This window comes from Myotis myotis, unplaced genomic scaffold (genome assembly GCF_014108235.1).
Source record: "Myotis myotis isolate mMyoMyo1 unplaced genomic scaffold, mMyoMyo1.p scaffold_m19_p_1, whole genome shotgun sequence".
Classification (NCBI taxonomy): domain Eukaryota; kingdom Metazoa; phylum Chordata; class Mammalia; order Chiroptera; family Vespertilionidae; genus Myotis; species Myotis myotis.
This window is the reverse complement of record NW_023416313.1, coordinates 177,622,749-177,637,571: the sequence shown is the minus strand read 5'-3', so window position 1 is coordinate 177,637,571 and position 14,823 is coordinate 177,622,749. Positions and strand designations below refer to the sequence as shown.

Below are 14,823 nucleotides of genomic sequence, written 5' to 3'. Positions count from 1 at the left end.
GCACAGAGCAGGGCCTATCAGGGGGTTGGGGCGCCGCCCTCTATCACCCACAGAGCAGGGCCGATCAGGGGGTTGGGGCGCTGCCACTGTCACACTCAGGGCAGGGCCGATGGGGAGGTTATGGCTCTACCCCATCACACACAGATCAGGGCCCGTGGAGGGGGGGGTTAGGGCGCCGCCCTCTATCACCCACAGAGCAGGGCCGATCAGGGGATTGGGGCGCCGCCACTCTCACACTCAGGGCAGGGCTGGTGGGGAGGTTATGGGTCTACCCCGTCACACACAGAGCAGGGCCGATCAGGGGGTTGGGGCACCACACCCTGTCACCCACAGAGCAGGGCCGATCAGGGTGTTGGGGCGCCGCACCCTGTCACACACAGAGCCGCAGGGCAATCAGGGGGTTGGGGAGCTCCCCTCTATCAGGCACAGAGCAGGGCTGATCAGGGGCTTGGGGCGCCTTCCCCTGTCATGAACAGAGCAGGGCAGATAGGGAGGTTGTGGCCCCGCCCCCTGTCACACACAGAGCCGCAGGGCAATCAGGGAGTTTGGGTGCTTCCCCCTGTCACACTAATTCCGGTGCCAGGAGGCCTCTCAGCTCCATTGATCCTGGTGCTGGGAGGCCTCGCGGCTCTGCTGATCCCGGTGCTGGGAGGCATATTACCCTTTTACTATATAGGATAGAGGCCTGGTGCACGGGTGGGGGCTGGCTGGTTTGCCCTGAAGGGTGTCCTGGATCAGGGTGGGGGTCCCAACTGGGGGGCCTGGCCAGCCTGGGTGAGGGGATGATGGCTGTTTGCAGCTGGTCACACACCCTTCAGGGTGGGGGTCCCCACTGGGGTGTCTGGCCAGTTTGGGTGAGGGGCTGAGGGCTGTTTTCAGGCTGGTGGGTGACTGAAGCTCCCAACTGCTCCTTTTTTTCTTTCTTTTTTTTTTTTATTCTGGGCCAGCTTTAGCTCTGGCTCCAGCTCTGAGGCCTCTGCTGCTGAAAGCAGGTATCTGGTTTGTTTTGGTTCTATTATCGAAACACTGTATCAACTCCAGCTCTGAGATCCCGGTGGGCTGCAAGCAGGTTTCTGGGGTTTTGTTTAGTTTCTATATTTGTAACAATGTTTCAAACTGCAAGTTCAGAGGCTGGCAAGGCAGGCGGGGAACGTTGGAGTCCTCCGTCACTGAAGCAAGCAAGCCTCATGTTAGTTTCAAGCTGCCTGGCTGCCTGCCGCCATCTTGGCTGGCAGTTAATTTGCATATCTCGCTGATTAGCCAATGGGAAGGGTAGCGGATGTACGCTAATTACCATGTTTCTCTTTTGTTAGATAGGAGGATATACAAAGCTTGTTTCATGGACTAGGCATGAGATTTTTTTTGTTGGTTCACTTTTTTGTTTTTAATCACAGTTTTGGGTTCATTTGTATGTTTTATATTAGGAATATTGACCAGGGAGTCAGGAGATACAGGTTCTTATTCTTAGCACTGCCATGAATTAATTGTATAACTTTAGGCTTTGATTTCTTCATGTATAAGTGACAGGAGATTAGGCTTTAAAGATCTTTATGATCCTAAATAGTTTTAAATTATAAATTGTGAATTTCTGTCGTTTGTTTTTGGAAAAATGTAGATTTAAAAATGTTTTTATTGATTTCAGAGAGAGGAAGGGAGAAGGAGAGAGATAGAAGTATCAATGATGAGAGAGAATCATTGATTTACTGCTTCCAGCATGCTTCCTACTGGGGATGGAGCCCCAAACCTGGGCATTTCTATGATCTCCTGGTGCATGGGTCGAAGCTCAACCACTGAGTCACACCAGCTGGGTTGGAAGAATGCAGATTTAAAAAAACTGCTGAAATGACCATTTTGTGGAGTTATCTCCTGCTTGTATGTTTTCAACTGTGGCACTATCCTTTGCTCTGGTAATCCTCCCGATAAAACCTTGAGTATCCTACTTTTCTGGTTATGGTCTTGTTCATTGTACTTGTTTTAGTTACCCTTTTTGTTTTGAATTTCTTCACATTCTTAAAATGCAAAGACTAGAGATGGATCTACCAACTACATATGCCTCTTAATGCTGAGTCTAATTCTTATATGGAATTTTTTTTTTCTCTAAAGGGAGATAGAATTATTTTCCAAATTAAAATCCTTTACCCTTTCTGCTCGGTTTTTTGGGGGGGAATGGAGGAAGGGATGGGCATCAGAATTAGAGCACTGGTTCAAACCACTTCCTAGGTTGACATAGTATTCTTAGACCAGTCATTTAACCTCTCTAAGCCCCAGTTTCTCTTGCTTAATATACATGTCCTGCTTCCTGTACCAGGAGGCTGTGAGGATCAAGTAATGTAATAGATCAGAGAGTGTTTTCTAAAATATAAAGATTTGTATTCTTGTAGTTGTTTATATCCTAGTGTAATATGCATTCTAAATCAATAAAGTCAGTATGTATTGAGCACCTATGATGAAGAAAATCTGTAGTTTATAAATCAGGTTGGGGATTTATATAGTAAAGTGCCATAAGAAAGGTATAACTAAACCTCTATGAAAGTTCGGATAGATTATTTAACATTAGCATTATATTTCTTACATTTATTTTGTAGGCTATTTTGTGTTTTAAAAGTTATTCTTAGACCTAGGCAGGCTTATTCCATATTATGCCAGCACCATTTGATGACAGAAAAATGTGAATGGTAGAAAAAAATCAAGGAAATAGTCTTCCAGTATTTGAAACCTCTTACCTGATTTAGTCAAGATGTTGCTCACATCAGTGAAGAACGAGTGAGGTTCTGAAACAGCGTTTCATTTCCTCTTCCTTGTTAATGTAAACAAAATACCAACCAAAATTAGTGGTACTGGCATAATAATGGAATAAGCGTGTTTTTTTAAAATAATTTATCAACCATTTCTTTTTTTATTATTTATTTATTTTGATTTCTCAGGAACATTCTATTTCTATAAAAATAAATGTCGTGTGTGTGTGTGTGTTTAACTCTCCCAGCCTTATTCTCCCATCTACTGTTTTCTCCCTATTTTATTTTTTGAAATAACTCCAGCTCTGCTTATCTATCTTGGTGTTACTTGCTAATTTAATGGATTTACTTTCATTTCCATCTTCTGGTTCATTGGTAAAGATTATTAGGTAAATTTTGATCCAGTATTTACCCTCTCAAGGTGCTTAAAATATCCTTTAAGAGTAGCTTTGAAACTTCATGTTGAACTCTCTAACCATGTATGCTCATCCAAAAATGTTTCTAGTTTATTACGGAGAATCATATAGGATCAAAATCAGAAACCTTTTCTTCTGAAGCACAGACTACACTTACTGCTTACTTTCATCTTTTAGGCCTGTCAGTCCATCATAGAAGGAAATTACTTTATAGAACTTCCAAACCTCATGGAATTAGAGACACTTGATTGAGGGTTTGACTTTAGTGCCTTTCTTACTGGCAGAGCTAAGTTTATCCATCTCCAATTATTAGTCATTCTCCCTGCCCCCCCGCCTTTTTTTTTTTTTTTTTAAAGATTAGACACGAATATTTACCCTTCCCTCAGGTTTTCAGGAACTTCCTATGGTCTTTATGTATTCTTAAACCCAGGTAATCTGGCTATAGCAGTAAAGTGATTTGCATTGTATGAAATTATGTTATCTTGATGTAGAAAGGAAAACTAAATCTTAACCTTTTCCTCAGTATTCAGTTAAATATAAAATGGTTATCTAGGAAGGGTATTTAATTTTAGGTTTATAAATTATTTTTATTTTAACAGAACTTCTGACATTCATAGGCTAGACAGTGAAATTTCTACATATGTATTTGCAGGAAAACATGTACTTTAGTGGAAGAATACTTGTTAGCACAGTGCCTTACCTAGATAAGGCACTCATCTACTGGTACTGGTCGAATGAGTGAATGCACTTTAACCTGGTGTTAATCTGAAATATGCTGTTATTCCTTCCCTTTTCTTTGTATTAAGGCTAGTGGCTCCTCCTTAATTACAAATAATTTTTCGACTGTATCATTCTTATTTCATTGATATATTTACGGTTTGATAGATAACATTCACATTTTTCAGAGAGGAAATATATACATTTGCTTGCTAGGCGCTAAGTAGAAGAAAAAGATTCTTTTATGTATCTATAGATAAGGTAGATATCAGATATAGAAGCAATTTATATAAAACATATTGAGGTCATACTGACATTAGAATTTACCTTCTTGTTTAGAAGCAATTTGTATAAAACATATTGAGGTCATACTGACATTAGAATTTACCATTTTTTATTGTTTAAAATATTACAAATAGTAGGAGGGTTGGGGGTTGCGTTAAGAGATCAACTGAAGGACTTGTATGCATGCATATAAGAATTTACCTTTTTTTGTTTCCCTATTTCTTTTTAAAAATATTTTTATATGTTTTTATTGATTTTAGAGAGAGGAAGGGAAAGGGAGAGATAGATACATCAGTGCTGAAAGAGGATCATTGATCCGCTGCCTCCTGCATGCCCCCTATTGGGGATGGAGCCCACAATCTGGGCATGTGCCCTGATCAGGAATCAAACTATGATCTCCTAGTTCATAGGTCCACATTCAACTTCTGAGCCATACCAGCGGGCTGTTTCCTCACTTCTTACTATAATTTGTATAATATTTTAACATTAAAAAATATCTGATTATTATAAAAACTAGAAAACAGTGAAAAACATTAATAAAAAAAAAAACCTTAAGTTCTACCTCCTAGCCATATTATCTTTTTGTTGTTTTTCTAAATATACTTGTTTAACTGTTAGCCATATTAGTAGTTTTCAGTATTTCATATCTTAAATACCATCTATATATTAAAGAACCAAAGTGCCACAGCAGTAGAAGCAGCCCACATTTTATAAGGACATTTATATTTTTATACAAATTACTAGAGGCCCGGTGCACTAAATTCATGCACGGGGGGAGGGGGGCGTCCCCTCAGCCCAGTCTGCACCCTCTCCAACCTGGGACCCCTCTTGGGGATCGGGCCTAAACCGGCAGTCAGACATCCCTCTCACAATCCAGAACCGCTGGCTCCTAACTGCTCATCTGCTTGCCTGCCTAATCGCCCATAACTGCCTCTATCTGTCGGCCTGATCACCCCTAACTGCACACCCCCCTCCCTCTGGCCTGGTCACCCCTCACTGCCCCCACACCCCCCTCGCCAGCCTGGTCGCCCCATGCAGCCTGCTGTTCAGTCGTTTGGTTGTCCCTCACTAACCCCCCTGCTGGCTTTGTCGCCCCACTCAGCCTGTTTGGTCGTCCATTCGGTTTCGGATGTGATGGCCCCTGGCTCTTTATATATATAGACTAGAGGCCTGGCGCACAAAAATTTGTGAACTCGGGGGGGTGGGGGGGTCCCTCAGCCAGGCCTGTGCCCTTTCGCAGTCTGGGACCCCTCGGGAGATAACGACCTGCTGGCTTAGGCCTGCTCCCGGGTGGCAGAGGGCAGGCCCAATCCCTAGGTGCAGCCCCTGGTCGGGCTCAGAGCAGGGCCGATTGGGGAGTTGGGGCGCCACACCCTGTCATGCACAGAGCAGGGCGGATTGGGAGGTTGTGATGCCACCCTCAGTCACGCTCAGGGTAGGGCCGATTGGGGGGTTTGGGCACCGACCCCTGTCACATTCAAGGCAGGGTCGATGGGGAGGTTTCGGCGCCACCCCTGTCACGCACAGAGCAGGGCCAATCAGGGGGTTGGGGCTCCGTACCCTGTCATGCACAGAGCAGGGCCCATCAGGGGGTTGGGGAGCTCCCCCCTGTCACGCACAGAGCAGGGCCAATCAGGGGGTTGGGACGCTGCCCCCTGTCACAGAGCAGGGCCGATCAGGGGGTTGGGGATCTCCCCCCGTCACGCACAGAGCAGGGCCCATCAGGGGGTTGAGGAGCTCCCTCCTGTCACTCACAGAGTAGGGCCAATAGGGGAGTTGGCACACCACCCCCTGTCACACACAGAGCAGGGCGGATCAGGGGGTTGGGGCGCCGCCCTCTATCACCCACAGAGCAGGGCCGATCAGGGTGTTGGCCTGGTGCACGGGTGGGGGCTGGCTGGTTTGCCCTGAAGGGTGTCCTGGATCAGGGTGGGGGTCCCCACTGGGGTGCCTGGCCAGCCTGGATGAGGGGATGATGGCTGTTTGCAGCTGGTCACATACCCTTCAGGGTGGGGTCCCCACTGGGGTGCCTGGCCAGTCTGGGTGAGGGGCTGAGGGCTGTTTACAGGCTGGTGGGTGACTGAAGCTCCCAACTGCTCCTTTTTTTCTTTTTTCTTTTTTTATTCTGGGCCAGCTTTAGCTCTGAGGCTCCAGCTCTTAGTATCTGGTTTGTTTCGGTTCTCAAAACTCTGTATCAACTCCATCTCTGAGATCCCAGCCGGCTGAAAGCTGGTTTCTGGGCGTCTATATTTGTTACAATGTTTCAAACTGCAGGCTCAGAGGCCTGCAGCGGGGTGGCGGGGAATGTTGGAGTCCTCCGTCACTGAAGCAAGCAAGCCTCATGTTAGTTTCAAGCTGCCTGGCTGCCGGCCGCCATCTTGGCTGACAGTTAATTTGCATATTGCCCTGATTAGCCAATGGGAAGGGTAGCGGTCGTATGCCAGTTACCATGTTTCTCTTTTATTAGTGTAGATGTTAGTGCCTTAACAATTGTTAAAAAAAAACCCCACTTCATATGTAATGCAGATTACTTTTGAGCACTTCTGGTGACACTTGACCCACTAGTTGAGTATCACTGGGTAGAACAGTCAAAATTAATGAGCAAGTTTGAAAATCTCCATATGGGCCTTAGATCTTGTTAAACTAGTTTGGATTGCTTTCATATTTGTACTAGCATCGGTGCAGATCCCTTTTGATTTGAATTGAGTTTGCAATTATAATTTTTTTTAATTCATCTGAAAGAATTAAGTCCAAGAATATTTTTTTAATTTTATGTTGTTTAGTACATAAGATAATTCGTAAGGATTCTCTTCCCCAGTTCCCAAACACTTATTGGTTTTCCATGATTACTTCATTATCCTTTCATTTGGTCAGTGATGACATCTTAGTTAGTTCTACTTCCAAAATAACATTTTACTCTACCTCTTCAACCCTGAAGTTATTGCCTATTTCAGGTTTTAATTTGTTTTCAGTGTATTGTAGAAGCTACCTGACTACCTGTATTCTTTTCCTTTCCTCTTGTTATATAATGCTGTAGTATTTTCTTCCCATTTCGTCCTTCTCTCCTTTTATTGCAATTTTCAATAATTTATTTTAGGAAGACTTAAATATACATATACACAGAAAGTGAACTTTATTATATGGAAATAACCACTGTAATCATTATAGTGTCTAGTCTTATAGTTGTTTGTTTTCTGTGTGTATATATATAATTTTTAAATTGGGTTAATGTGGGCATTCTTTAACCTTTTTAAAAAACTTAATATTTTGTGAACATTTATCCATGTCTGCCTTATTTTTTTTCTATATTATAGATTTACTAAAGGCCCGATGCACCAAATTCGTGCAAGAGTAGGCCTTCCTTCCCCCAGCTGCTGGCACTGGCTTCCCTCTGGCACCCGGGACCCGGGCTTCCCTCGCAGCCCTGGCTTTGTCCGGTCTAATTAGCACATTACACTTTTATTATTAGAATATATGCCTTCTTCCTGGACATTTAGTTCTTTAGGCCCTTCTTCCCTCCTTCCTATCCATCCATCCATTCTTTCTGCTATTATAACCAGTATTACAATATCCTTGTAGCTAAATTATTTGGACAGTTTCATGGTTATTTCTGAGGATACTAAAGCAGTGATTCTAAAACATAGCTCTGATTTTATCATTTCAGTTATACATACTTCATCTGTTTGTTGTGACCAGCCTGAGCTTTTCATCCTAAAAACTCTTGGTCTATCCTGTGCTAGCCTTTTTGACTTTATCACTTATTCTTTTTTTAATATATATTTTTATTGATTTCAGAGAGGACGGGAGAGGGAGCGAGAGAGAGAGAGAAACATCAATGATAAGAGAGAATCATCGCTCCGCTGCCTCCTGCATACCCCCCCCCATGGGGATCAAGCCTGCAACCCAGGCATGTGCCCTGTTGGAGAATCTAACCGTGTCCTCCTGGATTCACAGGCTGACGCTCAACCACTCAGCCACCACAGCTGGGCTACCTCTTATTCTTTTCCCACACTCTACACTAACCAGACCTTTGCTTGTGGTTTCTAAAATGTCTTACTCATGGATGTCTGTTTGCTCTCTTTTCTTATCCACCTGGTAAATATTTCTTCAGTTTTCTAGCCTAAACTTTCGTGTGAAGTTTTGGATCTCCCTTGGCAGTGTGAGGTGGTTCCTGCTTTGCATCCTGTAAACTCTTCTGTTGGAATGCCAATAGAATAGTTGCAAAATTTTAGAAATTTAATCTCCTTTGCTAGGCTGTGAGCTCCTCAGTAGAAGGGATGTTGTTCTAATAACCTCTTTCTTTCTAGCACCTAACTCAGAGTAGGTGCTTAATAAATGTTTGAGTAAATCTGAGGTCTGGGGAAAAGCAAATTTCTAACAATGGAGTAATAAAATTAAATATATTTTTAATTCACTCCAAAATGCTATGAGGAAAAAATTACTTGATTGAAAAATATTTATGGAGAACATAGGAAGCATAGTATTTGTTCAAAATAAATGCATAGTAAGTGATTAAGAATGTATAACTGAAGAATTTATGATTGCATTTAATGTTGACACTAGTTTTATCAACATTTAGAGATTTGAGTGAAATGAATACTTTTGCTTACATTTCTATGTAAGCAAGAATATTTAAGTATTGTGTATTGACAGATATAGGTACAGTGTTTAAAATTTGAATAATGTAACAGTATCATTATGGCTTTAATTTTTGTAACTGAATAGATTTAAGAAAAATTAGATTAATTAAAGTATGTTAGAACCGCAAACAAAAATCATTGGAAAGGTGGGATGTTTGGAGTTTTAAAAGACTAAAACCATATTTCTATAGAAAATATTCATTGGCAACATAATTAAAGAATCCTGAATTGGAGGATAAATAATTGATCTGTTCTAGTAGTCATCTCTTTATGTCCTTGTTTTGAGATTTTGAATAAATTATTCAAAATGATGGATACTTTCTTTTGTTCTTTAGGCTGAAAGTTTCCAAATTCTTTCTCATTGTCTATTTAAATGTTAGGCAGTTTAAGTATTTTGTAATTTTTTTTGCATTGGACTAATCTAAAGTATGCTATAATCAATAATTCCTATGCACATATAGCAAATCTTTTGTGCTAATAGCTTTTTAAGTTCTTAAAGTTTGCTTTGCTCACTATTGTCTTCTTAGCACTTAGTGTAGTAGTTAGTACTGCCATATGACAGGTTTTATGACAGGTTTTACTTATTAGTATATTAACTATATTTTTCTTCTTTTTTTAAAGGTAATGTGGCTTTAGATAATCTAAAGATAAAAGAAAATGCTCTGGTAAGTTTTTTAATTATGTTAATTACTCATTTAATTTGGTAAGCTCTTAGAAACCCTTGGTTAGTAAGTATCTGGTACCAGGTGCCAGATAAAGTGGTTGAGTCACTCAAAGAAGGATTGCTTGTTTAATTATTTGCAGTAGGAAAATCTGAGATTAAGATTTAGAACTTTTCCCCCTGATGATCAATATGGTATCTCTTGTCAACAGAATATTTTTCATTGACCTAATTTGACTATATAGCTTTGTAGTAGGCCTTTGTCTTCAGAAATATCTTTGCATATTTTTCAGGTAAATAAGACCTTGCTTTTAACAATTTAATCTAATGAATAATTGTATTTTTGGAAATATTTTCAAGTTCAGCCATATAATATTATGGTAACATTAAGGGATAAAATAGCCGTGGCTGGTGTGGATCTGGTGGTTGGAGCGTCATCCTGTACAACATAAGGTGGTGGATTCTGTTTCTGGTCAGGGAAACATGCCCAGGTGCAGTTTGGTCCCAGGTCGGGGGCTCATGCAGGAGGCAACTGATTGATGTTTCTCTCTCTTTAAGATAAAAAAAAGAGGTAAAATATATTTTTTTCAGACTCTAGCTTCCCGAGAGTAGTTTGTGTCATTTACTATTGAGCTGAAAACAAAACAACACTCTCCCCATTCTCTCAATCCTCTACCCCCTGTGAAGCTTTAGCTAAAATATTAGACTTAATTTGAGTTTATGAAATCACTGAAGAATGATTTTATCCTTTAATTAATAGGTCATATTTCTAATTAATCTGTTGAATGTTTTAAAGTTTTGTCTGACTTCTGGTTGGATTTCTACACGATGAAATGCGTTATTAGGGAGAGCATTATGCATTAAATGCTCCCATGACTGGTCCGAGGGAAATTTGGGATATTGAAGATCCTAGGAGTAGAACTCTCTCACAAGGAGTAACATTACATTTTGTTAAGTTTGGCATAGTGGAAAGGGCATGGACCTTGTAGTCCGAAGATCTGGGTTTGAGTGCTGGCTCTGCCTTTTACCAGCTGTATGTCTTTTGGCAAGTTTCTAAATTTTTTTGAGCATTAGTTTAATCATCTTTTAAGTGGAGTAGTATTATAAAACAACGTAATATCTCTCTGCCTTTGTGGCTTGAGTAAGATGGAAAGTGAGCCTGGCAAGTAGTGGGCATTCAAACCATTTAAATGTTCTTTCCCTCCCTTTATATAGGGTGCTACAACTTTAAAAAAATATTTTTATTGACTTCAGAGAGAGGAAGGGAGAGGGAGAGAGTGGTGGAAACATCAGTGATGGTAATCATTGATCTGCTGCCTCCTGCACAGCTGCCACAGGGTATTGAGCCCACAACCCGGGCATATGCCCTGATGAGGAATCGGACCGTGACTTCCTGGTTCATAGGTTGACACTTAATCACTGGGCCAACTTTTTAAAATTTATCCCAAAATTTAGAAATTAAGATTCTATTGCTAGTGATTGCATTAAAGCTTATTTTTCTCTTTATTTTAGAAGGAAATAAGTATAAATAGAGTTGTGGTGACAGGATATATATCTAACATACATAGAATTGATGTGAACTCTGTGTTAGCTTAATTTGAATTTTGGTTGTAATTAAATATAATAAAGTATTTTGTAATTTATATTCTCCCTTAATTTAAATTGCAAATAAACCATATTGGTGAGGTTTTGCTTTAATATGGATCCTTTACACTTATTTTGTGTGAGAAATTATTTCAGGGAGATTACTATGAGCATGAGGCCACACTTTTAGAAGTGTTTAGTTTATAGTTTGTATCCTCTATAATATCAATTCATATAAATTTATTCTCCCTATCCCCCAAGGGTAGAGCTGCTCCTTTATCATGAGTAAGGATTTTGTTTTTTGTCAAGAAAAAGACTTTTTATCGAAAACTATTAGTATTCTGTTCAGTTCCTGTTCACCTAGAATGCTTGAGCAATCAGAGATCGGGTAAATTGACTATTTTAGTTAATTGTTAACTAAAGTACTGCATTTCATTTGCCAGATTTAAAAAATATGTATTTTTTTTATTGATTTCAGAGCTGGAGGGAGAGAGAGATAGAAACATCAATAATGAGAGAGAATCATTGATCAGCTGCCTCCTGCACACCCCCTACTGGGGATTGAGCTGGCAACCCAGGCATGTGCCCTTGACCAGAACCCTTCAGTCAGAAGGCCAACGCTCTATCCACTGAGCCAAACCAGCTAGGGCTCATTCGCCAGATTTTGATAGTACAGTTAAACTTCAGTTCTTGAACGTCTCCCATCTGGAACAATTAGGTTCTCGACCAAGTTGTTCACAGAAAAAATGTCTAGGTTGTTGAACAAGCTCCAGTTTTCTACCTGACAGCCCTTTCATGCTGATACATCAGCATGACAAAAAGCATCTCTCAGGCCACAAACAAAGGAGAGAATGCATCTAAGTCATAAGCTAACATCTCAGGAATTTGTGTTGTGAATATATGGGGTGTGTGTGTGTGTGTGTGTGTGTGTGTGTGTGTGTGTTTGCTTTTGTTGCTGGTGAAATGGACAATTAGCACAATTTTAAAACATAAAGAGGCCATCAAGAGTGCCGGTTTGGCTCAGTGGATAGAGCATCGGCCTGCGGACTGAAAGGTCCCAGGTTCGATCCCAGTCAAGGCCATGTACTTTGGTTGTGGGCACATACCCAGTAGGAGGTGTGCAGTAGGCAACTGATCGATGTTTCTAACTCTCTATCCCTCTCCCTTCCTCTCTGTAAAAAATCAATAAACTATATTAAAAAAAAGAGTGCTGACATTGCTAATGGTATGAAAGAAACCATGATTACAGGCAATTGAAGAGGTAGAAAACTGTTGTTGATTGGGATAAACAAAAAGCAGTTAGCCAGTGACAGCAAGAGAAGATGCTGTGTACTGACCTCCTGAAAGACACCCCTAGAATTAGTGCTGAAAGTGATTTGTTTAAGGCTAGTAGTGGATGATTTGTTAAATTTAAGAAAAGAAGTGTTTGTTTATAGATTAAACAGTACATTAGAGATGTATTTAAGAAAGATGTATTTAAGAAAGGTTAAAATGGAATCATTTGAGGATCTGGAATGAATTAATTCAATGTACATTATTTCTGATGGGAAAGAATGATTCAATTTTTGAATAAATTACTTCTCAAACAGCCTTCTGGAATGAATTAAGTTTGAGAACTGAGGTTCCACCGTATTAGCATATACTAAGGTATATCTAACAGAAAGGCTACTGTCATTGGTTCAATTTTTAGTAATTATAAGAACTCAAGTGATCATTGTGAATATCAGTTATTGTTTAGTACTCTGTGCATAAGAAAGTTATTTGTACTTTCCAGTGGTTTGGAATCTAGAAAGTGAAATTTTATTATTATTGACTGGTAATTGTCAGTAATCTAATGTAAATGCTAATTTGGTAAACACTATCCTGGGAAGCTGCCTTTCCTTTTAAGGTTGTTTTATTTATTCATTTATTAAATATCTTATTTGAGAGAGAATTGGTTATTTATTTCAACTTATTTATGTGAAAGAATTCTTCCTATTCTGGTATTTCAGATAAACAGTGTTCATTCATCTATTATTTTAAGAGTTTATGAAATTTCCATCTGGCTTGGTTTGGTTTATTAAAACAATTAGATAACTTAATTGCTTTCTTTAACTACGAACTCTTTTTCTATTGTTTCTATTTATAATTTTTTTCCTCATGAATTCTTTCTTCAAAGTCAAAGTTTAAGTTAATAAAAACTATTTGTTTCAGCCATAAAACACCCTTTATGAGTTATTTAAATATAGAACATTTATTTCATGTTTTTCCTTAGAGATGGTTGTGTATTTAAGCAGTGATACAGAGGTGATTTTTCTGGAGAGTTTTAATAATTTAAGATGTCTTTTAAATGTTTTTCTTCTCTGTAGAGTGAATTGGATGTTCCTTTTAAAGTCAAGGCTGGCCAAATTGGTAAGCACTTCACTCTTCATTTGACTTATTTTTAGTCCTTTTAGTTTTATTTTTCCTGTGTTATTTAATCTAAAACATCTTTTTTTTTTTTTTAGAACTTTGAATAAAAATGTGAGAGTTTTTTTGGTTATGTTGATGACAGCTTTTGTAGTTCTTAACCTAATATATATTATGTGGTAATACATATATACTTTGAAGATTTTGACAGTAGGCTAGAGATTTACCCTCTAAAAGGGAAGGATATTTTGAAAACAATTTTTATGTATTTATCCATCTTTTTTTGCTCTATCCCTCCCACCCAGCCTCCTAACCCCTAATCTCCTCACCCTGACAGCTGTCAGCCTGTACTTCATCTATGAATCTATTTCTATTTTGCTTGTTAGTCTATTTTGTTCATTAGATTCCACATATGAGTGAAATCACATGATACTTGTCTTTTTCTGACTGGCTTATTTCACTTAGCATAATACTCTCCAAGTCTATTCATGTTGACACAAGGGTAAGATTTCCTTCTTTTTCATGGCCCAGTAGTATTTCATTGTGTAAATGTACCACAGCTTTTTTATCCACTCATCTACTGGCTACTTTCGTATCTTGGCTATTGTAAATAAAGCTGCAATGAACATAGGGGTGCATATATTTTTTTGAATTAGTGTTTCAGGTTTCTTTGGATAAATTCCCAGAAGTGGAATAGCTGGGTGATAAGGAAGTTTGAATTTTTTGGGTAACACCATACTGCTTTCCACAGTGGCTGCACCAGTCTGCATTCCTACCAACAGTGCACAAGTGTTCTCTTTTTTCCACATCCTCACCAGCACTTGTTCGTTGATTTATTGATAGTAGCTATGCTGACAGGTGTGAGGTGATACCTCATTGTAATTATAATTTATATTGCTGTGATGATTAGTGACCTTGAGCATTTTTTCATGTCCATTGACCATCCATATGTCTTCTTTGGAGAAGTGTTTATTTAGGTCCTTTGCCCATTTTTTAAATTGGATTGTTTGTTTCTCTGGTATTGAGTTGTATTAGTTCTTTTGAAAATTAACCCCTTATCAGATGAATCATTGGCAAATACGTTCTCCCATACCGTGGGTTCCCTTTTTGTTTTGTTGATGTTTTCTTTGCTGTGCAAAAACTTTTTAGTTTGAGGTAGTCCCATTTCTTTGTTTTTCTTTTGTTTCCCTTGCCTGAGAAAATATATCAGAAAAAAAAAGTGCTATGAGAAATGTCTGGTTCTGGCATCCTCACTGATGACTTTGGTGGTCTTAGGCAAGTAACTCGGGCACTGAGTTTCCTTCCTTCCTTTCTTTTTTTTTTTCTGAAGTAATAGCTGTCTCATTCTTCTTACAATTGGAATATTAAATAAAATAATAGTTACCAAAGTTTGAAAA

At 39.4% G+C, this 14,823-nt stretch overlaps 1 protein-coding gene across 5 annotated transcripts in view; it reads left to right on the top strand.

Annotated features, from left to right (window-relative positions):
- The window catches only part of VPS13C (vacuolar protein sorting 13 homolog C), a 194,943-nt gene that overhangs the window by 10,180 nt on the left and 169,940 nt on the right, over positions 1-14,823 (top strand). For all 5 annotated transcript variants that reach the window (XM_036303625.1, XM_036303615.1, XM_036303605.1 and 2 more), the window contains exons 2-3: positions 9,415-9,458; positions 13,387-13,429. In XM_036303625.1, the coding sequence (XP_036159518.1) occupies positions 9,415-9,458; positions 13,387-13,429 (87 nt within the window). The remainder of the gene's footprint in view (positions 1-9,414; positions 9,459-13,386; positions 13,430-14,823) is intronic.